This window comes from Rhea pennata, chromosome 3, assembly GCF_028389875.1.
Source record: "Rhea pennata isolate bPtePen1 chromosome 3, bPtePen1.pri, whole genome shotgun sequence".
Classification (NCBI taxonomy): Eukaryota; Metazoa; Chordata; class Aves; order Rheiformes; family Rheidae; genus Rhea; species Rhea pennata.
Window position 1 is genome coordinate 104,125,819 of NC_084665.1, and position 27,205 is coordinate 104,153,023.

The 27,205-nt window shown below is 37.4% G+C and overlaps 1 protein-coding gene across 1 annotated transcript in view; it reads right to left on the reverse strand.

Annotated features, from left to right (window-relative positions):
- The window catches only part of AGPAT5 (1-acylglycerol-3-phosphate O-acyltransferase 5), a 61,480-nt gene that overhangs the window by 10,066 nt on the left and 24,209 nt on the right, over positions 1 to 27,205 (reverse strand). The window contains exons 4-6 of the mRNA XM_062572963.1: positions 26,952 to 27,041; positions 17,811 to 17,901; positions 7,249 to 7,410 (exon numbers count right to left, since the gene is read on the reverse strand). Of these exons, the coding sequence (XP_062428947.1) occupies positions 7,249 to 7,410; positions 17,811 to 17,901; positions 26,952 to 27,041 (343 nt within the window). The remainder of the gene's footprint in view (positions 1 to 7,248; positions 7,411 to 17,810; positions 17,902 to 26,951; positions 27,042 to 27,205) is intronic.

Below are 27,205 nucleotides of genomic sequence, written 5' to 3' on the forward strand. Positions count from 1 at the left end.
CTTTCATTTATGCAGTATTCCAAATAACAATTATTTAGCAAAATTAATACTAAAGAGCTGCAGTGTTTCCTCAGCCTCACATCTATAATCACCTCGAGTTTAGCTGACAAGAAACTATTTCTTTGCTTGCACTAACAAAATAGAGTGGTGGTATAGCAAAACAACACTAGATAGGAAAGTAGACATCCAGGGTACAGTGAAGATTGTTTTAACAGGCAACATGAGGATGCAACTGGGGTGCTTGTAGCACTAGTACTGCTGGTACCATGGGTGTGGGGAAGCACAAAAGAGATGTTCTCAATGTTAAGTTCAAGCTTCTAGTGAGGAGACAAGTCTGGGACATGAAGAATAACATCCTCAGAAATACTGCATAATATATGAAGTGGATGTGACTAAAATTCAATATACCTCAAAAACAGTGAGGAGGGAAACAGAAAGTATGACACAATAAATGACAAGAGGAAATCAAACTGTCTACAATGCCAGTTGGCTAGCACAGGCAGTATTAAACAACAGGGTGAAGGCAAAACTTAAAAGTGTTTCTATACCAATAGTATATGCCTAAATAGGAAGGCAGAACTAGAATGTGTAGCACCAGATGACTACCCCTATAAAACAGGCCCCCCAGTGACCCCAGCAGTGGGTACAATATCACCAGACTACCAGCTTTATAGAAATGACCGAACAGGCTGTATAGCGAGGGAATGGCAGTACGTATTAAGAATTATATAGAAGTGTAATAGCATAAAAATAGTACAGGGAGAGGCACTCTGAAATCCTTGTGTATGGAAATCTCAGACTCTAATAAAACATATATTAGATGACTTCCTGATCTGTTGGATGACAGCGCTGAGAAAACGTTAAGCCAGACAACAGCTTCAGGCACAGCAGCAGGAGGGGGAGATTCCAGCTACCTTTATAGAGACTGCATCAGTATTTTACCAGTATTTACACACCAATGAGGTGTGTGTGGGGGGGTGTTTGCTGGAACAACTGCTTGGAGCACCCACAGGAAAAAATGCCATTCCTTAGGTGGTCTTGAGTGTGCATAGTATTAGTGAGAGGTGCTCTACAATCACAATACAATTAAGTTTAGCATTACAAAGATAGCAGTTTAGTATCGTATTTAGCACAGGCTAAATAAATCCAGCACACCAATATATAGTCAAGGAAATGATGCTAGCAAAAAGTCTAAAAGGTACAGTCCAAAAGGGAGGTAGCCTAGTAGCCTAAAGGGCAGCCTAAGGGCTGTTAAGAAGGAAAAAAAAAACCAACAAAAAAAACCAAAAAAACTTGTGTTAGAAACTCAGGTAAAACATGTGCAACAGCACAGAAAAATAAGTAGGTTAAAACCCATCCACTGTATGGTTTACTGGAAAAATTAAAGGGGATATCACTATATCCCAACCTCCTCTTTGAGAAATGGAAAGTTTGTACAAGTGAGGGAAAAAATAAATGTACAGAATACCTCAAGTCAAATGTAAACACAAAATTAAGAGGACTAAAATGGAACTTGAAAACAGTAAGAAGCAGAACCTGTAAAATCACTGAGCACAGAGATGATTACAGTCTGCTGGGAAAGAGCTGGCATGGATTCTGTGAAGGAAAATCCTGTTCACCAATTTGCTGGATTTCTACAACAGTGTCAAGGAGCAGGCAGATAAAGGGCATTCAGTGGACATGATATATTTGAATTTTCATAAAGCCTCTGAGAGGATTCTGCACTGAAGGCTATTAAAGAAATTAAGCTGCCATAGGATTATAGAAAATGATGTTTTATAGACTAAAAGCTGATTAAGGATAGGAAGCAAATGCAGGGACTTAATGGTCACTTTTCAGGGTGGAGAGGTTACAGCAGCTAGGGTCCTCCAGGGATTGATGCTGGGACTGGTTTTATTCACCACCATCAGTGACTGAAAGAAGGGGGCAAAGAGCCAAGTCTCCAGCTTCAGGACATACTACGCTCTTTTGTGTAGTCAAATGCTGGCTGACAGTGAGGACCTCAACGCTGAACGATCAGAGAGGGAAAGGTAACAGTTGAACCCCAGCATAAATAAATCTAGGGAAATAATCTAAACCATGACTACATGATCCTTAACTTGGAACTAGTGGTTAAAACTCTGGAGTCATCAGTGACCACTCTCTGAAACCATCTACTCAATTGTGAAGCAGCACCTGTAGTTGCCCATACTGGTATTAGCGCTGGAGAGCAGGCAGGCAGTGTCATTGTAAGCTGTCTTGCCGAAACAAGATGGCGTTCGATAAAAACCCACAGCGCTTACAGAGCTTAGTTCACCAAAATAGTCTTTGCATTCTTGAAGAACAAATACGTACAGCACACAAAGAAACAGAGGTGCTACCTATTCAGCTACACTCAAGCTCAAACAGACCTTTATATACAAATAAATATAAATAAAAAAGGAATAAATAAAGAACTACAGACCTATATATGTTCCCACAAATTGATGCTACTCTTCTATTTGAAAATAATGATATTTCACTGAAGTACAATGTTTAATTGCTATGGTATTAAAATATTTTGCATTACATAATATATTCATATTATAATCTGAAATATTGATGTACATGTACAAATTTATGCTTAAAGTGCCACTTCAAATAAGCCATCTACAAATTACCAGATAAGCTTTTCATGTTGCTCAGACTAATTTTAGAAGATTTTCAGATACGTAAAACTGTAAGACAGAATATCATTAAAACTGTGTTGCCAACTATTATTATCAAAAATCCTCCAAATTTTAAATGTAAAATTTACTTTATGAAATATAAGAGGTAGTTATTTAAATTTTGCTTGAACTCATGAAACACAAGTCCATGACATGAGATTTACTCTACATTCAAAAACTTGACTCAAGTATTATCAGTGCTGATGTTCAAATTCAGTTCTAATCTATATCCTTTCTTCAGATGCTTTAAATTAATTGCCATTAACTTTTCGGTATTTTTCATGTAATAAGAACATTACAATTAGCACACAGATTAATAGTCACTTCATCACTATAAATCTTACTTTTACTGTTTTATAATCATACTACTCTCCATCAGGTTCTTTCAACGTATTTGTAACCATGTCTTGTTATTTTTTATTTGGACCTTAAAAGACAAAGGATATGATCAAATCTGGGCCACAGTCCAGACTACGACTGGTTTCTATTGCTCCAGTTTCTTTTCTATTGTTCTGTACTATACTGTCTAATTGGGTCCTAACAAAAATATAAGCATTTGGAAAAGCATAATTTCCCCCAGGGAAGTTAAACCATTCTGACCTCAAATTATACTGATCAAAGTGATGTACTGATTTTCAGAAATGCACACATACACATGCTTTCAAACTGTTTGTTCTAGAACTGATATACAACAGAGGCAATTCTCAGGAATTCCTCGGACTTCTTTAAGACAGAGTCTATATGTACTTGCTATTTTTATTCAATGTTTATCATTGTCACATGCTGCTATTTCACACTCCTTTTCATCCATAATAGCCAGATAAATACCATCTAGTTATGTTAAAACCTTCAGGCAGAATAATAAAGATGTAAATGCGAACATAATGTTCTTTTAGGTGCAAGAATGACATTTCCCACATTTCATGAGATCTTAACACCAGGCAAGGCTAGATGCGAACACTTAGGGCATTAATTTGAAGAGGGAACACCAGGTTCTCATTCTTTCTTCCCAAGCTTATTTCTGCTTTTTATTCGATGGCAGTGTAGTAAAAGTAGATCAACAGATCCAGTAGAAAACAATTCTTTTCTTGTCACTTCTAAGCAGTTTTTTCAAAATTGAGTGCCTGAATTACACGTAAGCTGTGTTGTAGTGCCAGTGTAATTATATGGATTAATATGGATCATATGGATTAATATGAATCTCAGTCTAATGATCACAAATAAAAACAATATAGCAGCATAACCTTCCCTAAGCAGAACCATCATATTTTGTCATTAGTGACTTGGACAAAACATCTTGAGGGGAGAAATCTACAGGAAATTGTTTTTGTTTGGAAAGGCTGCCATGTGCAGGACAATTATAATGCAGACAAACTTTCACTGGTAATGTACCAAGATCCAAACTTGTTGGAACAAAAAGGAATGAATAACCAATAAATAGTAGAAAACAAGTTGCAACCATTAGTCATCGCACTTGGATGTGAAGCAATAACTAGAAGTGACATTCTTGTCCAAAATTACTAATCAAATTTGACGATTTCTAAAACAGAGCTTGCAGTTGGGAAGTGCCAACAAAACATTAAAATGCATAAATAGTAAAAAGAAGTAAAACATATTTGAAAGGATCTATTGTAACAATTTGCTCTGGCACCATGTTAACAGATGTTCCTGGCATTCTGTGCTGTACTCAAAGCACTCATGTAGAAGGTATTGCAAGTATCTTTTTTCCAGATGCTAGCATACTCTGTTTTGTTTTAATCTTGCTGAACAAGTAAATGTTATTTCAGATTGCTGTAGTGAAAAAAAAACAGTTTTAAGATAGATTCTATCTTAAGATATAGAACTCTTACAGAGTAGAATCTATTTCAAATTTAAATTATATTTAAAATATTTTTTTCTTCAGAAAAAAAATTCTTCAGTTAAAGTTTATTAACATAATTTCTCAAATGAAGTGTGGTAGGACTAATCAATCACTAAAATGTTCTTTTTAACCTCCTCTGCCTACCACTGAGTGCAGTGATCAAGAGCCAACCATATCTCTGGATAAATATGTGGCTTTTCAGGAGTGGCACAGGCTCTTCTGAGGAATAGAGATTTATAGATTTGAAACTATAATGTGTTTCTTGAGAACACATTTTATCTGCGTGGAATTTAGATTTCATTCACATGGGAAATGTCATACTATGGGAAACACAGTCCTCAAAACTGTGTTTATCAGAAATTTGTTTTCCATGCAATAAATTTCAATCAGATTGAAAAAGACATGTCAACCTTATCTTTTAAAAATTACCAGGATTGTATTGCCATTTTGTTCTGGTGAGAATGAAAAACAAAATTCTCATTCATCATTGACACAGATGAGATGCTCATATGAAATGCACAGATGAAAATGTCATTTTATAACTGAAATGCATCTCTTGTATCTCAAATGCATAATAATTCATAATTCAATTCTTGTTATATCATATTCTTGAGCAGACCAAGTGTTGGACTGTTGCAGAACAAACGGTGAGATGATCTTGACCTTTTAGAACAGAAATTATTTTTCTTCCACTTTGGGTCTGGAGGGCCTAAAGAATGACAAATATGTGTTCCTCTGTAATTTGTAAAGTGTCTTTAATCTACATAATTTACACTATATGGAATATATGCGACTACCACAATAATCTGGAATGTCTTGGATGGATATTTCGTTTATCTACTCTGTAATGGATAACAACTGGTTGGCTGCCCTTTGTTTTGCATTACTAGCTTTATTGTTACCGAAGATCAAGACAGCAAACATCCCAGCGTTAACAGCAAGGGCAGCTGAAAGATAGACCCAGAGAGTGAGTCACTGCTGTGGAGTCCTGAAAAGGCTGGCTGCTGAGCAGTCACCCCAAATCATTTGATTAGCACTTGACACCAGACGCAAAAAGAGCCAGCAGGGAAATCCAGTTTGTTAGTTCCGTTTACATAATTATATCATGTTTTATACAGACTGTAAGGTTCAATGGGTGAAGAGGTCTTGGAAGGAATTTGAACATTTGCCATCTTATCATTAGGTAATGACATTTTAACAGTTTAATTAACCATCAGGCAGTCAAGAGTCCAGCATGAAAATGGCTGAAACTGGCTACTAATTAAGTCACAAAACAAGATGCTACAGGGAAGAGGAAATAACCCTATTTGTTTTGAACAGACTCTTGAATGTGACTGGCTGGCAGGATAAAAGGGAGGGTGCCAGTCTTCAAGGGACTCTGTAAGAGGGTCACAAAGTATTAAAAGACACCCCAAACAACAAAGAAATTGTAAAATCTGCAAAATGCAAATCTAAAGGGGATTAAAAGTAAAAGTAGTATAATATAAAAAAGCATTTTCAATATATCACCAAAAACCCAAATGGAAACAAGTACATATAAAAAAGTCATCTTAAGAACTTACAGGACAACAAAAATGTTGTTAAAATACAGTGTTAACAGTTCTGTTGGTTATCTATTCAGAAGAATTTTTAAATAGGGTGAAAATTTAAAAATTCAGAACATAGTATCTGAAAGGAATTCATGTGAAGTGCATGCATCACCTCAACAAGATACACCTTTTAATGAGACGTGAACAGCTGCACCATGAGCTGCTTTTATCAGCTGAAAGATCAAGTCCCAGGCCCACGGTGACACGAGACCAGCTGAAGAGTAACTGAGGAGTAACCAACTTCTTAACTAAGAAGTCACCTGCAGGCCCCTCAAGCAATATTGATTCCTTGCCCAAAAGGTTGAATAGTTCTATGGAACTATTGCGGAATTTCTTTTTCTTGGTATCAGTATGGCAGAAGATTCAAAAGTATCGCCTACTGCTAAGATGGCTAAAGACAGTGATGGACAAATATGGCTGAGCTGCATCAACTATAATTGGAAAGAAAGATAACATTTGTCCCTCCAGTAATGGTACCAGTAAATGAATTACTTGGGAAAAAATAAAATAATAGAAGAGCTAAAAACCCCCAACTCCCCAGCAAACAGTAACAGCAGCAAAAAGCAACCTCTCTCTCCCAGAAGTTCTCCCAATAGAAACCCCAAAACTTATTTTTGGGTAGTTTACTGATGTAGTAAGCTGGTACAACTAATACAGCCCAATCTCTTAAGGTAGTATATTCACTTAAAACACTACAGCAAGTGAAGGCTATTTGCATAAAGTGCTTTTTAAGCATTTGTAACCTTACTGGATATGTTTAGCAATTAAAAAAAAATACAAATAAAATGCATTACTACACATTCCTTTAAAATATAGGGAATTTCAGCAACAACATCTGTGTACATATACCACAGAGGAGGAGAGAGAGAAAAATCACCCCAAATTCTGGTCCTAGAAGAAACAGGAAGGTAAATGTCACCTGATGCCAATGGCCTCAAGGTCATTTTAACTCCAAAAAGCATTAGTATGCCCTACTAAGGGCTAAAAAGACAGCTGAATCCCCAAGCGTTTTGAAGATTGTTTTATCTTCAGAGCATCACAAGGTACCTGAAGTTGGCTCTGTATGTGCAAAACCATGTGACTGTAGCACATTTAATCAATAGAAACTCACCTGTCATAGATGGTGCCAGTTTTCTTTGCCCTTTGTGGTCCACAGTACCTTCATAAGCTACGGTCACATCATAAACTGCATCCAGATAGTCTTTCATTGTGTCGATGGCTACATGAGTTGCCTTCACACGTGGTGTCAGCACATGTTTTAATACAGCAAGTCCTAGGGAGAGGAAAAGAAAACAAAATCAGTTCTGAAAGTGAACTGGACTTCACCCAGAAAATAAACATCATGCCAAGACACCACAGTACCCCCAGCTCAAAATCCCCAAAAAGCTTTTTAAATCTAAGTTCTCAATTTATAATCTGTGGCCAGAAAAGCTGCTGTTTTTCAAGTGTTTAAAGAGAAAGTGCGAGCACAAGCACATTATATTTCTTCTACTGAGCAACTGTAGAAGATAAAAGAGAAATTTTATGGGAATTTAGTGAAAGGCAGGCTGCTCAACCAAACAATCCTTGCTATGCCTTCTGCTCCAGAACATTCTGATATGGCTCATAACCTAAGAAAAGATGTTCCTCCTTATTGTTTCTGTCCAAGTTAAAAAAATGAGATGAATTAACTGAGAAATACTAAGCACATAGAACAGTCTCCTGAAATTCCTTATCAGAAATCAATTTGGAAGTTGAGATATCAGTACATATAAATTCAAGGATTTTTAATGCTCACTCAGCATTGTACTTCCAATGGGTTAAAACAATTCTATCAACATACTGAATCCTATTCCTGCACTGTGACAATAAAATAGCAGTCATATTAAATTACCCATGCTAAAGCAGGATACTGCACTTCTCCAAAGCCAACAAGTTAACAAAAATTTCAACATTTGTCATTTTTCTACTTTGAAGTCTGGTTTCCCATACTTTTGCTTCCCTCTCACTAATGTCACATACTAGTACCTTAGATGTGGTTACTCTGATGGTCCTTAATTTGCAGAAAGATGACAGAGAGCAGTTAGGCTATCTACTAGACTCACTTTACTACTACAAAACTGCAGTCACAGAAATCTTCTCTACCAGTCCAGGCCAAAACACAGAGATTGGTATGTCAAGGACAAAAAAAGGTCAAGTTTAACAGCTACCTTCAAGTATTAATAACAGTAGTTCATATCACTCCTTGCTTCCTCTGACCTAGAGCACCTAGAGCACACTCAAGAACATACTGGGCTTGACAGCATAAACTATATTCTACTTCCAGTATTTCAATATAAAACTAAGACAAAATTTTCATGATGTGAACATAGCTCTTCTAAACTTATTTGAAAGAGCTTTTGTAGAAAAAAAGAAGTAAATTAATTGAGAAATTTCAGTTAATACTGTTAAATGTGTACCTTTCTCAAAGAAAAGCATTAGAATATGATTGAGATTATTCCTTTCAAGCCGTATTTTCCATCTGTTTTGCTCTTCAGTACACTTTTAAAAAAACAGCCATTAATACAAAAGTGCAACAGAGTATACAGCAGTATACTTTCCTTTAGAAAATTTTTAACCTTTAATTAATTAACAAAACTAATACAGAAGACATTATATTATGCTCTGACTTTGACTGAGCTTTCCTTCCTTTCTGTTGCATAAAGCATACTTTGTTTTAGAATTATGAAAATGTTGACTGAACACTGTAAAGTAACATCAGTTTCTAAATAGTGCTAGGATTTTTATAGCTGAACATTTCAGTATAAATCATTATCATTATCCTGATTTCTTAACATTTGCTAAGGACCTCTTTGTTCAAACAAGGAGATAAAAGGTTATTTACTGGCACTCTTTCTGAAGTCATTGTTCTAAGTTCTACTGGCAGTAGTGATAACTGTCTGCGCAAAATGTTACATGGATCCTGTAAATATTTTGAAGCATAACACAGTGGTAGTTTGTTGGTTTTTTTAAAAAAGCTTGTGAACTGCTACATCAAACACAGCTAATTATGTTATGTTTCCAAATGTTTACTCACCAAGTGAAGCACGGCATATTCTAGTGTTGTGTCAATGATGAGATTAGTGTGGACATTCCATCCAACACACCTCTTGCTGACCCACATTCCCAAACATATTCATTTTGCCCTAAAAAATCATCATTCCTCCCTTGTCAACTACTACTTTGGAGAGGCAAAGGGGAATTTCAGGCTTCAATAAGGACAGAGTCCTCTGGACAAATCAATTTATGTATCCAAGGCCATTCAGTGCTGAGAAGTTTCTGAAACCACAGCCTATTTTGTTGGTGAAGGTGGTCAGTGAAAATCTGTGAAGTGCAATAGTAGCACAAGCCTCTCCTATTCCACTGGTTACTGCTGCACTCTTGAAGATTTAAGTACAAAAGAAGCATGCCTCCAGTTGAAATCAATAAAGAACGTTCATTATCCGTTAGTTAAGAAATCTCCAATGCCTGACAGACATGCAACAATAACAAGTCAACACATTTTTTTAAATAATATGTTTTACAAATGTTTACAGTTACTTGATGATCTTTGCTAAAATCAGCATAACAGAATTTAAACTCAACTCTCTATGCTATAGTCACCTTGGCAAGCTGCCTGTATCCAATTCACAAAACATTGTGCTTAAACTGTTTTTAAATGTTGTGCAATACTAAGTTAAGGACTCTCTGTCAAAGTATTTGAGGTCATGAGATTTTACTTTAGTTGCCAAAGAAAACAAGCTAAAAGTCCAATAATGTGATACTCTACTTTATAATGCTACAGTTTTATTTTTTGGTATTAGCTATTTTTTAAGTGATAGGAAGATACGAAATAATATAATATCTCAACGCTGGCTCTTAAGAAAATCCTATCAAGGGCTTCTGAAGTCCTTAAAATAACATTAAAATCTGGAGAAATAAAGACAGCAGTGGTACTTCAAATAACATCCTGTTTACCAGACCATAACAAGACACAGAATTGCATCAGAAAAAGTCTACAATGAAATTGAATGAAATAAAGGTAAGGTTTTAGTTTGGGAAGCACGAAGGCCCAAATCATCAGTATCTCTAGAACTGAATTTTTCATGTAAACTGAAGAGAACAGAAAATAAACAAACCCACCACTTATCAAATCTCTCAGAGTGAGATTACATGATAGCCAAGTACAATTCTATGGAGAAGATCTCTCTTGCTCTTCCTCTCCTCTGGGCCAAAAATTTACAGAGATAATTGTTTAGTGCAAGCAGGCCAGCTAGTTTCAGATTGGTCCATTAATACTATTTTAACCCCTGACATACGCACACAACATATATTTTGAAATGAAAACAGTATAAAAAGTCACTTCTAAATTAAAATATTACATTAGCACTATCATGTTTAATCAACAGAAGCCATGCTCTCACTGAAAGTGCATGTGGCATTAGTCTGAGAAGTCCCCCCCCCCCCAATATTTCTATGTTATTTAGCATTAATATAAAAATTAAAAGAAGGATGAAAAACAATTCATCAAATTCAGGATCCATTAGATCTTTCAGTTTTATTTATTTATTTATTTTTGGTGCAAGACTAATGTTAAACTGAAAGCTTTGTAGTTTTCTGGTGTGTCCTAAATACTCACCCAACATTAACTTCCTACCAGCCTTCTGGAATTTCCCCTGTGATCTAAGGGTTACTTACTGAAACCAACCAGAGTCCAGAAAGACACATAAAGTCACATATGGTGGGAGAAAAGGCTCTAGCTTAACAGGAATGTTTGTGTGGGAGCTCCCTCTTCCCAAGCTACAAATATTACTAGATTCCTATCCTCCCTCTTTAATAGAATAATTTTAAGGAATTCTGCCAAGAAAGCTGTAGAAGCAATCTGCTGAAATGAAAGTTATAAAACTTCGCATCTTTTTCCCCACCAAAAAGCTAGCTGTACAGGAGCAAATTTCAATTATCTGTCCAATATTTTCAGGTACAGTCTGGCTACCTACGCAGATCAAAACTCTGATCAGGCCACAATGTAAAGAACAGCTCCAATAACATAAGTGTGCAAGACTGGACAGGCTGGAGAGCTGGGCGGAGAGGAACCTCCTGAGGTTCAACAAGGGCAAGTGCAGAGTCCTGCACCTAGGGAAAAATAACCCTAGGCACCAGGACAAGCTGGGGGCTGACCTGCTGGAGAGCAGCTCTGCAGAGAAGCACCTGGGAGTGCTGGTGGATGACAGGTTGACCCTGAGCCAGCAATGTGCCCCTGTGGCCAAGAAGGCCAATGGTCTCCTGGGGTGCATTAGGGAGAATGTTGCCAGCAGGTGGAGGGAGGTGATCCTGCCCCTCTACTCAGCCCTGAGGAGGCCTCATCTCAAGTACTGTGTACAGTTCTGGGCTCCACAGGACAAGAGAGACATAGAGCTACTGGAGAGAGTCCAGTGCAAGGCTACGAGGATGATCTGAGGGCTGGAGCACCTGCCCTTTGAGAAACAGCTGCGAGAGCTGGGCCTCTTCAGCCTGGGGAAGAGAAGACTGCGGGGGGATCTTATCAATGTGTACAAGTACCTGAAGGGAGGGTGTCAAGGAGACAGGCACAAACTCTTTTCAGTTGTCCCGTGTGACAGGACAAGAGGCAATGGGCAGAAACTGAAGCACAGGAAGTTCCGCCTGACCGTGAGGGGGAATTTCTTCCCTGTGAGAGTGACGGAGCACTGGCACAGGTTGCCCAGGGAGGTTGTGGAGTCTCCTTCTCTGGAGATCTTCAAGGCCTGCCTGGATGCAACCCTGTTTCACACGCTGTAGGTGACCCCGCTTGAGCAGGGGGGTTGGACTAGATGATCTCCAGAGGTCCCTTCCAACCTTACTAATTCTATGGTTCTAAGACCCCAGAACAGCGGAGTAGTGAAGGGAGGCATGCATAAACACACAGACTCATGGAATAAAGAGCTGAGAAAAAAAGGGAGAAATATAGGAGGGCAAGAAAGTTGGAGAGATGGAGAAAAACTGGTCATAAACATTTGTGTGCACTTAGACAGTAAGCTTTATTAAAAAAATAAGTCAAATGAAAAACAATGCTGTTCGACCTCTTTGAAAAAAAATAGATTATCAATGTAGGAATACAAATATAGCTAGTAAGCAATTTAGTCTGTGGTTATGTTTGTGGATGAGTAAAAATCCCACCCTTGTCATTTTAAAATTTATTTTTTATAACTTTAATATCCTTTGTGATATTCAACATTGAAAGTCCTACAGGAACATAAGGAGAAAACTATTTGCATGCTATTTTCCATTGACTTATATAAAAAGGACTTGGCTGATGATAATATTAAGAAGTTATATGCTCTTGAAAAAAGATGCTTTCTCTTGTCATGAACAAGAAATGTAAATAATGTCGTTCAAGAAGCTAAGACCATGCCACAGGAGACATCACACTTTGGTACCCTTTGTTCCACAATAGGTATCTCCAAAAAAAGCTCTTAATGCAAAGTAGCTTTTTACCCTCCTAAACCTTATTCCCTCAAGAATGACATTTAGTAATAAAATCACAGAACGAGTAAGATTGGAAAGGACCTCTGGAGATCATCTAGTCCAAGCCCCCTGCTCAAGCAGGGTCACCTTGAGCATGTTAGACAGGGTTGCATCCAGGCAGGCCTTGAAGATCTCCAGAGAAGGAGACTCCACAACCTCTCTGGGCAACCTGTGCCAGGGCTCCGTCACTCTCACAGGGAGGAAATTCCCCCTCACGGTCAGGCGGAACTTCCTGTGCTTCAATTTCTGCCCACTGCCTCTTGTCCTGTCACATGGGACAACTGAAAAGAGTTTGTCCCCGTCCCCTTGACACCCTCCCTTCAGGTACTTGTACACACTGATAAGATCCCCCTGCAGTCTTCTCTTCCCCAGGCTGAAGAGGCCCAGCTCTCACAGCCTGGGCAGATTAGAGAGATTAGACTGAGAAAGGGGCTTCTCTGTGTCTCAAATGCTATTCAAGTTCCCTCCACATACACACATTTTTTAATTATATTCTCCTCTCCACATTTCACTGTGCACTTTTATATCAAGCTTGCTTACATGAAAGTGTATGGAAAAAAGATTATCACCAAAAGCTATTTTTGAGAGACAGTTCCAAATAAACATTTCTTGATATTGAATATTTCAGATTGGTTAAAAATACAGTCTAAAACTAATGCCAAGATCTAGAAGGGAAACATTTTCAATTAGCTCAGTTGAAAAACCACTTTTTTTACATGACCTGTAAAAGCAATTTTGAGATAAAGCATATCCTGCACACACAAACATCTTAGTAGAAACCATGATACTCGTCAAGATAAACTTTGAATTAGAAAACATTTATATTTGCAACTTTTCTGCCTCAAAACAAAAAAAGATAATAAATGAATACCTGAAATATTTGCTTGATTAAACAACCTATGTGAGAAATCAAACATAAATACAAAATTCCATTAGATGCCTTTCACCAGGGAAGACTGTTTTGTCTGTGTTCAACAACAGCAAGCCAAGTTAAATTTAAGCAGCTTTTTATCATGTTCTCTTTAACTTTTCAGAAGTTAACAACATTAGGAGTAGGAAGGTGTTGGATTTTCTCATTTTCTAGTCTTTTTCCAAATTCTGGCATCCAAATGGCAAAGATCATAATATACTAAATCTAAGAAATTTATGGTTGTTTGGAACAGGTCTATAGGTCTATGTCTACAGGATGCAAGCCTAATCCCTAGAAAACAATCAGATATCTACACATACATATTTTGGAAAGAGAAATAAAACAGATTTTACACTAAAAGCTGATACTAAAAAGATATGTATTTTTATAAGCTTTACAGAAATTATTCTACAGTTCAGTACCAACAATATGCCTTAAAAGATGTACAGTTTATTATACATAAAATAAAAATAACCACTTCTAACATTATGAAAAAATTAAAGTTAAATCCTTAGGAAAATATGAATACCATCTATATAATGTAATTCCTCAGACTCAACAGATCCAAGCCCACTTACTAGTGTGGAAGAATCACTGCACTTAAGATGCTTAAATATTAGTGGCCCTGTTTAGGCTGTGATCCATTACCTAAGTTAACCGAATGACTGCACCACATTTTGAAGACAGCAATCACATTAACTGACTTCTTCCTTGTAGTGGAAAACTAAAGCAAATTCTAATCTAAGATCACTGACTATGTACTTGAATAGCAGAAGTTGGAAGGCAAAAGCACAGGTGAACTCAGGAGACATGGCACAAAACATGTTATCTTCCCATTAGTAGACCTTGAATACAGAAGGAGAGAAAAAGATATTTCCCTTGATCATCAGAATCTTAAGAGATGTCACATTAGAAACACAAGTGACAACCAGTCTGAAATTCACAGAAGAGACAGTCCTGGGAGCAACTGATGAACTCATCTCAGAGCCACATACTTGCCATCAGAAAAGGACAAGGAGTAATGGTTCAAATTCAGCTATGTGGCACGCACCCACTTTGCCTTGGCGGTGGGGTGTCTTATCTGCCTCTGACAGAAAAGTGAAGATCAGACAGATATCTTCATCTGACATTCTGGCAACACTGCTTTCGTGGTTTGCTGTGGCTATGAAATTCCAGTGAACGGTAACTGCGGTCAAAATAGATAAATACTGGAATAATTTTCTCAACTGTCCAAAATTTTACTTATTCTACGAATGGTTGCTGCATTAATTCTACCACAAATAATTAAACAACTTGAGAGGTACTTTTTGCTTTTGTTATTGAACTTTTGGATGCATGTTTTTCTCTTCCTAATGCAATCAAACAATGTATTTTGAGACTGAAATGTTGCCTGTCCCATTCTGGCTAAAAACCTGAAAGGTAGACTGGAATTTTCTGCCATTTGTAAAGTAAATAATTTTCAGTTTGAGAGTACTACCATCATGATAAACTGAGAACAGTCTCATGTCTCACCATAAAAATCAGTACCCTCAGAGGTAGGTAGGTAAGTTTTTGTATCCCACTGACTATAAGGCATAGAACTTATAACAGCATTCAAATGAATTAGAATACAGTTTCTGTGTCAAATTTAGCAGCAATGAATTTTACTCTGCATATGCTAGTCTTCAAGAAACCAGGCACATTAATGTTCCTAACAAAGAACTGGCAATACACTAAACCTAGAACTTGGCTTGGACGACAAATATTCAAGTCCAGTTCATGAAACTCATTTTTTACTGTACAGTATCCTTTATTGCTTTCTAAGAATAGAGAGAAAGCATCTAGCCCTATTCCATCCTGAGAAGTTTCTCAATGGTTTATAGTTTTCAGTCTCAACTTCTTCATACTCAAATTGGATCCACTCTGTGTGTCTGATTTGCCTGTGTTTCAGAAAAAGGAAATTCATCTACTCTTGCTAGGAGAAAAGATCTTTTGTAGAATCCAAGTCCTACAGCAAAACAAACTGTAACATGAAATATTTTCAAATTAAAAAAAAAAGGTTCCTCTCTTTCAAGGAGGACCTCAGTCACCTTTAAATTCTTTTGGTGTCTGGTATCCTTTTTTACTATTCGTGGACAGATAGATTTAATTAATGCTCTGGTATCAATTACACTAAAATGACAAGATTAAATCATCAGACCTATTTATTTCCCCAAGATGAATGAAGTACTAGTTTTAGGCATTAAGTTACAATATGCCCTTATTCCTCTGACTGTAAGTATGGGGCATTACTACCTTTCATAAAACTGCAAGAAGTCAGAAAGGATCTTCTAGACAATAATGCAATTGCACTTTTTTAGTTCAGTTGTGCAGAATTCCATAGCAACCTAGTACGCTTAAAAGCACAGCCAGCACTTGATCTGCATGTGACTGACTGGCGAGAAGTTAAAATGGGGCTCCCATGCTGGAGCACCAGCACACAGCCAGTTGCTGGGATCATGGTGGCACTGGGGCTGCTAAAGGACTTGCACTGCAAGTCTAGGTCAGTATTGCTGTGCAGTGGAGTCGGGGGGCACTCTGGGGAGCTGTCGTCATCTCCTGCCAGCGGCCACTCTTGGAGTTTCCTATCCTCAGTTTCCTGAAGCACGCGGTAAGTGCCCTGTGGCTCTTGGCCGACAGAGTATTTTGGTATGCGGTTTTCAGTGTCAGGCAGGCTGGCCATCTCTGCTTCACTGGTATGTTTACGTGAGAGATGCTCTAATTCAAGTGAGTGTCAACTTTTCCATTAACTTGACAATACAGACTGCTGAATGAATCTTACCATTAACTTGCTAATACAGGGTCCACTTCCCATTCTCTCCATACTAAATTTTGAGAGATAAAACTCAAGAGAAACTTATGAGAGAAAAAAAAGAAAAAAGGAAATGCAAAAAGCAGATCACAAGGATTCTACGCTAGGATAGAAGACGCTATCCATTTAATAAATATTTATATTGAAAAGTTTTTGAAAGGAGTGACCCTTAGTTTTATAAAAACACACCAACATCTGAGAAAAATGAACAAGTACTCTAAAAGCACAAAGCAGTGTTTGTTGTTTTACAGTCTATTGAGATATAATTAAGAAGTTCATTAAAATAATAATAAAATGTCAAAGAGCCCTTCCCTCTCTCTGTAGATAGAGGACAGAGGGGAAAAAAATAATCCCAAGCTCCCCGCTCTGAACTCTCAAAGAACCACCAAACTAAATGAAACATTTGATTTTCATTTCCGACAGGAAACTGAAGCGATGAATACATTATAACTTAAGCTCTCTTGTGCACATACACACACACACGCACACAAATTCCATTCTTCCCAAGAAAAGCATATATCCTTTTGGACAAAAACTAACAATACACTTAATAGCTTGATGATATCAACAAGTTGATTCACAGACTTCTGAATTCATTTCAGTGTGTCACAGAAATGAATTTACCAGACCCATTTGTTATTCTTTGTTTACCTTCAGAATGAATTATTTCACTTTTGGTCAACATGAAAAAAACAAAACCAGGAAATACGTTCACTGAATTGTTCAAGTGAGAAGTCTAGATGTTTTGTATATATGATGTGAGAAAAATTAAAAAAAAATTAGACCCTCAGATTTTCTCCAAGCCATTCCAAAATTGAAATAATTTCATCTAAGGCGATATAAATAGTGCAAGTCTTCATTAAAGCAACTCCACAATAACGTTCAACCAACGAGAGTGAGAACAGAAAATGAACGAGGAACAAAACCAAAACGCCATGGTAGAACCCATAGTAAGTAATAATAGGAAATGCTATGTTTTTAAGGCATAGCATTTCCGCTGTAAAATGGCCTTTGTAACAATTATCAACTGTAACTGCAAGTACAGCATGCATTTAGGTAGATCAGTGGCCTGATTCAGTGTAGGCAATTTCCATGCCCCAGAAGAAGCAGGAAAAGAAGTGTCCATAAATACATAAATATAGATTAAAAATTAAAGAGAACTTTCTTGAAAATTAGTACTCTTGTACAATATGAAATACATGAAACGTTTGTGCACAAACTAGCTCTAGCTGAAAAGAAAGGGGGAGGAGGATGGATTAGTAAGAGTAACACTGGCTTTCTGAAGTATTAAGTATAAAATGGTCAGTCTTAATAGTCCAGTTAAGGTGATACCATCTTCATGTCACATAACATATGTTATACAAAATTATTGGTTAACATTGTAACGAATGATTTCAAAAGCTTTTTTGCTTACCTTCCTTTTCAGCAAATGACTGACTATCTGCAATGACTTTTGGTATTTCTGGATTGTAACGAGTCCCCTCTGGAAAAATTACTAAATACATCTGTGGGATAAAAAACAGATACAAGTTCTTAGAATAAATGCAGTTGATTTCTTTTGCAGAAGGTAGCATTACTTGAAAGGTCCATGGTATTTATTTCACACTGCCTATTGCTGTAAGGATCCAAAGAAAATCAGAACATTTGAGCTAAAAACTTCTCAGCCTCAGGAAACTTACTTTTTAAGGTTCAAAATAATTTTCTGTTATCTGTCCCCCACAGAAAGTTAACTAGGTGATTTATGAAGGTAAATAGCGCAAGGCAACAAAAAAAGAAGTCAGGAACATCTGATATCAACAATAGCATTGTTTTTGTTAAGTGGGATAAGAGGAGATTTTAAAGAGGCAAGCTAACAATTGAAGGCCTCGAAGTAATATTCAAGTCAAAAGCTTCTTCCCCTTGACATGTCACAGAGGACCTAAACTATATAGTTTTTGCTTTAATACCAATTTTGCATCTTATCTTTCCTTATACTGAAATTCCATTCATAACCAGAAATACTATTCAGATTATATTAGATCAGCTATCCTATGTCCCAGATGTTTTATGCATCTCACTGTATTAGATGTTAAATATACTATGAATATAAACTGATAGTTTAGCACAATTTGAACTTTAAAGCCACATTCCTTTAAGCATCCGTACACGTGAGGTTAGATTTTGCAAGTAAATTAGTCTGCTTACCTATTTGGCAACAATTATATTTATGGATTCTCAAATCATTACATATGTACTGTTTGCCCAAGTATAAGCATATTTGCATAACTGAGCGTAAAATGATGTACTCAGAAGGAATCAGATCTGATGAACTTTCAGTTTGTTTCCAAAAACAGAATAGAGGTTTCCTTTCCCACTTTTTTTAAAAAAATCTTGCATAATCTTCCCAATTTTCCAACATACAAAGTTGATACAAAGCACTACTTATATAGTGAAAATGTCATACTGGAGGCTCATTTGCAGTAGAAAAAGCTATTGCCACAGATGTCAACTAGCATGCAGCTGAACATGAATTAACATCCATAGTGAAATCACGCCTGCTGTGTTTACACTATTTTTTTAAATCTTTGCAGAAATGAGTCTCAAGAAATATTTGAAAGTAAAAAAGACAGTGAATTTACAAGACAGCCCAAGGAAGATTATCAGTGAGTACAGGAAGATGTTGACAAGTGGGAGGACACATCCACAGCGCAAACTAAAATAAAAGTTCAAAAGAAAAAACACAGAAATATAACCTTGTGCTTCTGGCAACACATGCTGGTATCTGCACTTGCTGACTGCAGAACAGCCAGAGAAAGGGTTTAAAGCAGAAAGACAGGATCCAACAGCTGAACCCCCCCTATGTGATGGTTCTGGGGAGAAGACTGAAAGATACACTAAAATGCAGAGAAGGAGAGTAATCTAGAAAATGAGCCAACTGGAGAAGCCAGCAATGATCTTAAGACTGTGGCACTGACAGTGTCAAAATCATCAGATAGATCAAGAACAAGGAAAACTGACTAAGCAGCCTAGAGTCTGGCCAAGGGGAAGGAGAGGTGGGGAAAAATCAAGAATAGTAAAAATAAGTGTCAGCAGAGTTGAACAAACAGAAAAACCACAAGACATTCAGAATGGAGCTACAGGAAAGGCTGTACATGTAATAGCATGTTTGAGGAGGAAGACCATGCAGAAACTGAAAAAGCAGGTAAAGTCCAACTGATGGTGGATTTTAAAGGACGAGCAGAAAACTAAGACACACAGATTTTTTTTTTCTTTTTTTTTTGGGGGGGGGAGGGAAGAGCTGGGTAGGGTGAAAGAAATCAAATAAATTTGCATTTAAGAGGCAAAGTGCTTACTTTTTTCTAACAAGACAGTAGCATAAGCATAACTTAGACTCAGCTGCAGTCCACACTTTCATCTAGTCATACACACATTTCGTCTATGAAGTCCACAGTCGAGATATTTAAGTGACTAAATAGAAATATTCAGAGTTAGCTGGAAAAGGTACAATATTCAATCCCAGATACATTTTTCATAAATGTGTTAATATTCAAACCATGTAATTTGGATCATACCTTTAAAATGGTAGTCCAAGATGAAGATACTTTTCTCCATCACTAAAGAATGAATGCTCAGCTCCAAAGTATATTATAGTGGCTATAATTGTTAAGCATGATAGTGAAACATACAGCACAGGAAAATCATTCTTGGTAGAAAGATCAGGAGTTAAAAAACATTGAACAACATTACCATCCTTTACCCTTCAAAGTAGATAATCAGTCACTGAAAGCTGATTACACGAAAGAGCACAGTATTTACTTACTCCTGTCCTAGATAAGTAACATAAAGCAAGGGTACAAGTTGTATTTTAATTATTCTTGTAAACCTCAAACTCCAGCAGCTGAACAAGTTTGCTGACCAAAATCTGAATATTTCTTAATTAAAAGCATACTGACAAGATGGAGAAGCAGTCTTTGCTTTACATGCAGTGTATATAAACATAATATGCTGCTTATTATGGCTCCCATTTACATTCCTGAATTTACATTTTATTTACATTCCTGAATTTTACTCAGGTAAAGATGTCTACACACACTCATGGACAGTCCTGCCCAAGACAAAAATATTCTACCAGTGCAATTCAGCCTATCAAATCTACTTGCATGACTGGCTATTCTCATCTCCCGACATGGGCAGCAGAAACTAAACCCTTAAGCATCATTTCCAAAAGATTATAAAAACTATAAATTTTTAAGATTTTAATTACTAAATAAGCTTCCCTGAACTTGGATTCTGAATTGCTGAACTGCAGGAATATTTTAATTGCCTAGGAAGACTAGCTGTAGCTAAGACAGTTTTTGCTTACAGACTCTTTCATTTAGGGCCACGTAATTAGCCATGCAGAAGCTATACGCATTCTCAGTGAATGCAAATACAGTGTTCATGTTCCAAACAATATACCGAGTTCTTTATTATCACTGTTTCAGTGATAATCCAAATTTAGCCAAAATAGAATAGGTCGCTATGTTCAGCTAACTGGAACTTTCATAACGGTTTCTGTGTAATGGATAGATGTCAATATACTATATCTGATCACTTCAAAACTAAGGTGTGGACTAGGAATCGGATAGTAGAATCTTACTGATTTTGGTTAGAGTTGGAAAAATAGAAAATGGCAGGGTTACAATGCAGATGCCCTAGTATAAAATTAGTGAACGTACTCACTTAATATATGGGTTAAACAAATGGATCATATATGAGCATCATATATGGGTGTATGTTTACACGCATATAGTAGTAACACCATTCATTTCCCCAGTGATGTCAAGGTCTCCTAGGCAAAAAGAAATAGCAGTTGTACAGAGAGGGGCAGTGCTTACAGAGCGGAGAGTAGGGTGGCTTAGGAAGCCCTTGAGACAGAACAGAGAGTTCCTATGTTTATGGTTGGGGAAAAGGGCATGAAGAAACACAAGGTGCCCCTAGACTCCAGAGCAAAGCCAGCCCAGATACCACAAATGTGCAGCAAGAGGCAATAAAGAGAAAAGCTGACTGAGGATAGGTCTTTGGAAGGTGTCCCAGGATAAAGTAGCTGCTATTCTGTAGAACATGAGGCATCAGGAAGTGGTAACTACCAACTAAAGATATCCTGTATTTACTGGATACAGTATCCAGTAAAGTACTTCTATTTACAAACTTCAAGAATCATATTAAACAACATATTTGCTTAATTTTATTATTATTTTAATTATCACATCCTGAGAAGTAGACAAATTCAGATATGAACCAGTTTAGACCTCTGTCTAAAAGATTTGCTTCTGGAGAACTGAATGAGAAACATTAACACCCAGATCAATAGCTAAAAAGACACGAGGATGGGAAAGCACATCTGATTTAATCAGAACAAAATACAACGGGCGATATGAGGAAAGCAAACAAGGACATTCAGGATTTATAGAGAACTTGTCAGGGATTTGCAATTTAGTGACTCCATGACAAACTAATTAGATTAAGTCTTACAGCAGTTGTATTAATGCATCTGTCCTCTTCACGTTTCTGGTATCCGATTCACTTTGCTTGGTATAACTAAGATTTATTCTGTTAGTGAATGAATCGCAGAAGCAAAACATAAGTAAGCATCTCAATATTGGCTGTACTGGGTTAATACCACATATTAGCATGCAGATTTCCTACTGTTGATCAGTGATAAAGAAAAGCACAGGTTGTATTTGCAGGTAAGAAATGGAACAGTCTGCAGTTCAGGAGAGTTTGTTTTCTTTATAAAACCAGGAGATTGAGTATATCAATGCCACTTGGTTATACTGGTACAGTGAGAAACCACTGAACCTTGTTATGGCCTACATTAGAAAATGTTAACACAAAAGCATTCTTCAAATTGTGTGATGGTCTCAGCTTTTACAACAAGACATAAGATTAAAATCTGTTCACAATAAGATTTTACATAAACAAAATCACACTGTTTCAATTAAGTATTGTCAATTAGAAAGACTCGACACTGAGCCATGAGTACGGAGTTAAAATGGTGATTTGAGAAACAATTTCAAGAAAGAAATGGAAAACGTAGTAGTTCAAAAGCTCCAATTCCACTAAGAAACTACAGGAAGAGCAGCCTGCCACCAGAGCGTTGCGCACACCCAAGAGCTGGACTTCGGCCGCACTGCAAAGCGGAAAGGAGCTTTAAAGCAGGCAAGTCCTAAAACAGGGCTAGAAGGCAATTCCATGCCATGCGTTATCCCAACAGCGTCAGGCATACCCGAGCCCTCATCTGATTTTACGCCGAGCTGAAGGGGCCAAGAGGCAGCCTTTTCTTCCTGTTTGTCTTCAATCTCTAATTTACTTCTCATTAGGGAAAACAAACAAACAAAAAACAACAGAGAAAGAACCAAATGACATGGGGCAGTTAAATAGCGAAAGAGCCTGTTACGCTCACTCGAGTTAGAGGCTCTGCCTTCCTTTAAGCCTTAGGTTTCTCAATGGGAACGGGGAGGGCTCCCGACAAGCTGAACGTTAATCATTTGGATTCTTTGGTTTAAACTGTATGCGGAGAGAAACTGTAAATAACAAAGCGACCCTCAACGCGGATTCCCTTCCGTCTCGCTATCGGCACGTAATTCTCTCCTCAGCAGCTGTCAGGCAGACCTTTCTCCAGCGCTGGGCTGAGGAGGAGAAGGGGGCTCTCCGCCGCACGCACACAAACGAAGGGGCTGCTCCCCGAACCGCGAGGAGGCCTGCTCTGCACCGCGCCACCCAGACCTCGCCAGCGATTCCAGAGCGGCACCCTCGCTGTTTTCAAATGAAGCCTGCAGCAATTTATTCCTGTTTCAGTGAGTTTAGGGTGCACCTGCCTTGCTGATTAAAGCGTCTTCAAATTACTATGATTGCTTATGAATGCCACGTTAAATTACAGAACTGCAAAGCTTCTTCATGAATAATGCATTAAGGACACAAGTTATCATGTTCTTCTCTCAGCAGTAACTTGTAGGTTAAAGGGCATTTACAGCATCTATATTTAAACAATTCTCAGAAAAGTGGATTATGGAAAGTTTAGTCTCCCCTCAGATGACAACTCAATGGTCTGTCTTCTACCCCAGCAGATACAAACATTCGTCTTAGTGAACAGGTTTTGACAACTTCATTTCAGTTTTGCAAGCTTCAGTGTCTCTCCCTGTACAGTCTGACTGAAAGATTTAAAACAGCATACTTCCATTTTCACCTCACTTGCACTTAACTCACTTCTGCCCTGCGACCCAAGGTAACATGAAGAACATGGCAGCATCTGTCTCGGAGGCAGATTCGGTTTCGGTGCGCAGTTCCGACCCCACAACCTACACCAGAACGCTACCTCGCCAAAGCGATCCTGTATTCATTTGGCTTAGCTTAGGTATGGGTTTTGAATACGGACCCACCTGAAGTGGAAGGAGAAGGAAGATGCCAGAAGCAAAACCAAACCCAACCCAACCTCCTTCTGGATTTATTTAATCTATGAATCAGATGCAAAAATCCATCATGAAAAGCAGAACACACAGTGAATATAGCTTTAAACACACGCTTTAAGCTTAAACCTTCTCTTATATTCCAACTGGTCTTATAAATTTACTCAACAGGCTAATGCGCATTTTAATACTAAAGCAAATGTGGAAACACTTATTTGCAGGTTTTCAAACAGACATAGAATTAGATGCAGTTCTGGGCACACGCTCCTATAACTGCACTAAAAAACATCCAGATGTTTCTACAGAACAGACTGATTTAATGCAGGGTTCGAACCAAGAATCCTGTTATCATGATCAATGCCAAACCATAGTAATAATGGAGGGGAAAAAAAAAAAAAAAAAAAAAAAAAAAGTGTTCTGAGGTGATTATGGGGTGGGGAGAGGAGAGGGAAGCCAGAAAGCCAAGCCCAACCTGCAACCTTTTTGGCTAGTGGGAAATCAACGGGTTTATGCGGGAAAACATGCTGCCCAGATGCTCTCACCCGCGCTAACCACAGCAAATTACCAGCACTCTGCAGCAGGAGCGACTGCCTAGGAAGATACAGCAGAGCTTTAAATCCCGTGCCACCACCTTGAACTGAATACTCCTCAGCAGCAATTTCCGAGGGACAGAAATCAGGAAGCCACTGGAGCGGCCGATCAAATGCTGCGCGACTGTCCCCATTCAGTAAACGAGTGGCTGCACAGTGCGCCAGCCTACCTGGAGTACGGGCGATCCTACACAGGGGCTTTTCAACTTTGTTTTTCCTAAGCCCACTTTTGTAAGTTTAAAATCACTGCAACCTACTCCCATGGTTCTACACTACTTAATAGTTATTTCAACAAAAGCAATCAGCTAGGGTTGATACCTTTCATAGCTCATCACTAGTCGTGCAGCACTTTTTAAAGTGTATCAGAAGCACTAGGCTCTTCTGCACTACTTAAAAAGATCTTAAGGCATTTAATTTAAATGGTGGAATAAATTCAACTTCACTCCCAGCATCAGCAAAGAAAGACTGAGACCAAGACTCAGATTTTAGTGACTTGTATTTTAACATGCTTAAGACAAAAGTTTGACAGCTCAAATTAGCAACTTTTAGCTTAGAAAAATAGAGAGATGGCTCCAAATACATGCTTTCACACATACTGCAGTGTGCATCTTTGCTTATTGAATTATGCTGTATATTTTACAGAAAGAATCGTTGGCACTTACTCAGAGAAAATAACAATGTAATGCAATCCTTCCACATTCTGGATAAAATGGCTCTCCTTGGCAATACGAGGAGAAGTTATCCTTATCAAATATGGCCACTTTCTCACTATGATTATTATTAGATGGAGAGGTCTTAGATACAACCAAGTTTCTTATAAGCCAAGTTAATTGTTAAATTCTACAACAGAAGTTATTAGATAACTTTCCAGGGAGATAGTCCCAAACTAACATAGCCCAAGATAATGTACTGTGGTATACTGATACCACAAAACAAATACAAATTGCACATATAAATGGTCTGTCATTTATCTGATTTAAGAGAGCTTCATGAAGATATAACGTATAGTCAGTACAATATCACTTTAATGCTAAAATATATAAAAATGGTTAAACAATGTTGTGTCCTAAACTAGTGTTTTCCACTAGCTGAAATAATTTTAAGATACTAAGAACTTCAAAAGTATTTATTAAATATAGAGTGCAATGTGACAGAGATGTAATCTAATGAAGAATACATTTTGTGCATACAAAGACAGAACTTGGCACAAAAAAACCAAAATGCACGTATGTGCACAAGAATACAGAATTAAGACATCCTTATAGGCCACAGAAGTAGCAGCTGCCAAAATTCAACTGATTTGCTTTCTCCCATGCTAACAGTAATGAACATTATTTATTAGCATATCAGAGAATAGTCCCACAAGACAAGTGGAATTCTGCAGCATAATGTCATTTCACATCAGCCAAAATTTCAAAGCAAAAATTTAGTTGTTATAATGTATTTTGGGCCATCATAGCTGGTACTTTAAAAACAGGAAATAGATACACTTACTATTTATCTTAACAAACAAACAAACAAACAAATAATGTAATAGCCCGTCCATACTAAATCTCAGTTCATGACAGAATGAGTTTGAGTACTGTCTTAAGAAGGATGATTTACTGATTTAAGGCTTTCCAGTAAGTGTCAGAACTATGTGCCTTTATATGCATATACATCAATCACCCAAAAAAGGGCCAGCTCATTTTTTGAGCACACACATACTCAAGACTGCTACGAAGGTCAAAATGACATATATATTCCATTAACCCAAGCTTCAGCTTTTAAGAGGTGTGCCACTATTAGTATGTGGAATGGTGAGTCCTAATCACATCATTTTAAATTAAATAAAAGCATAACTGCTCTATATCAAGGGTTACTGCATTGGTTTTCCTAAGTCAAGCCAAAAAGACAGAAGACATTTTAATGTACAACAAGTAATGGAAGTGAGACATAGTAATTTCATCCACTGAGCCACAAACCATACTAAGAGTCATGAGAAAAGTCACTTGGCACTAGCAGTCATTCTTCAAACAGAAAATTATCAAGAGTTTTTTTTTTTCCTCCTTCAAGAGTAGCAGACAATGTTACTTAGTTCTAAGATGTCACTTTCATTAAAATGACTGATCTTTGGAATGACTAGTTAACATTTTGTAAGAATGATCTGGACTTCCGGAAGACTTCTCACAAAAATACCAATCTGACAAGCATTATTACAGTAGTCAAAATGAAATACAAGGAATAGTGAAATTGGTTGCTCAAGGACATTACCATAACTCATGTTCTAAGATTTAGTCCACATTCCCCTGCCCTCTACAGACAGAATAATGAAGTTCATATTATTCATAAAAAAAGACTAGTCAAAATTCTAACAGTTTAATTAAAGATATTCTAATTATAAAAAATAGTTGCAAAAATACAGAAAGAAAATAAAATTCATGATTGCTGTCTTGTAGTTTGCAGATATGCAGCACAACTCATTTACCCAAACAAGCCTCTGCCATTAAAAAGCTCAATGAAACAAAGAGGGGAGGAAAAAGAAATGTATAATCTTACCGGAGTCTCAGCTTTCACCTGGGCCCGCAACTTCTCTCTCATTTCTTTTTCATTGAATTTGGCACTTCTTTTTACATAGACTCCTCCATGCTAAAAAAAAAAAAAAAAAAAAAAAAAAAAAAAAGGAACATTTTAAACACAGAATATTTGATAAAAGAACAAACAGAACTACAGTGACAAGAGATGTTTACGACTGATGCTCCCAATTTCCTGCAAGACATTTTATGCCAGGATAAAAGCACTTAAAACTAATT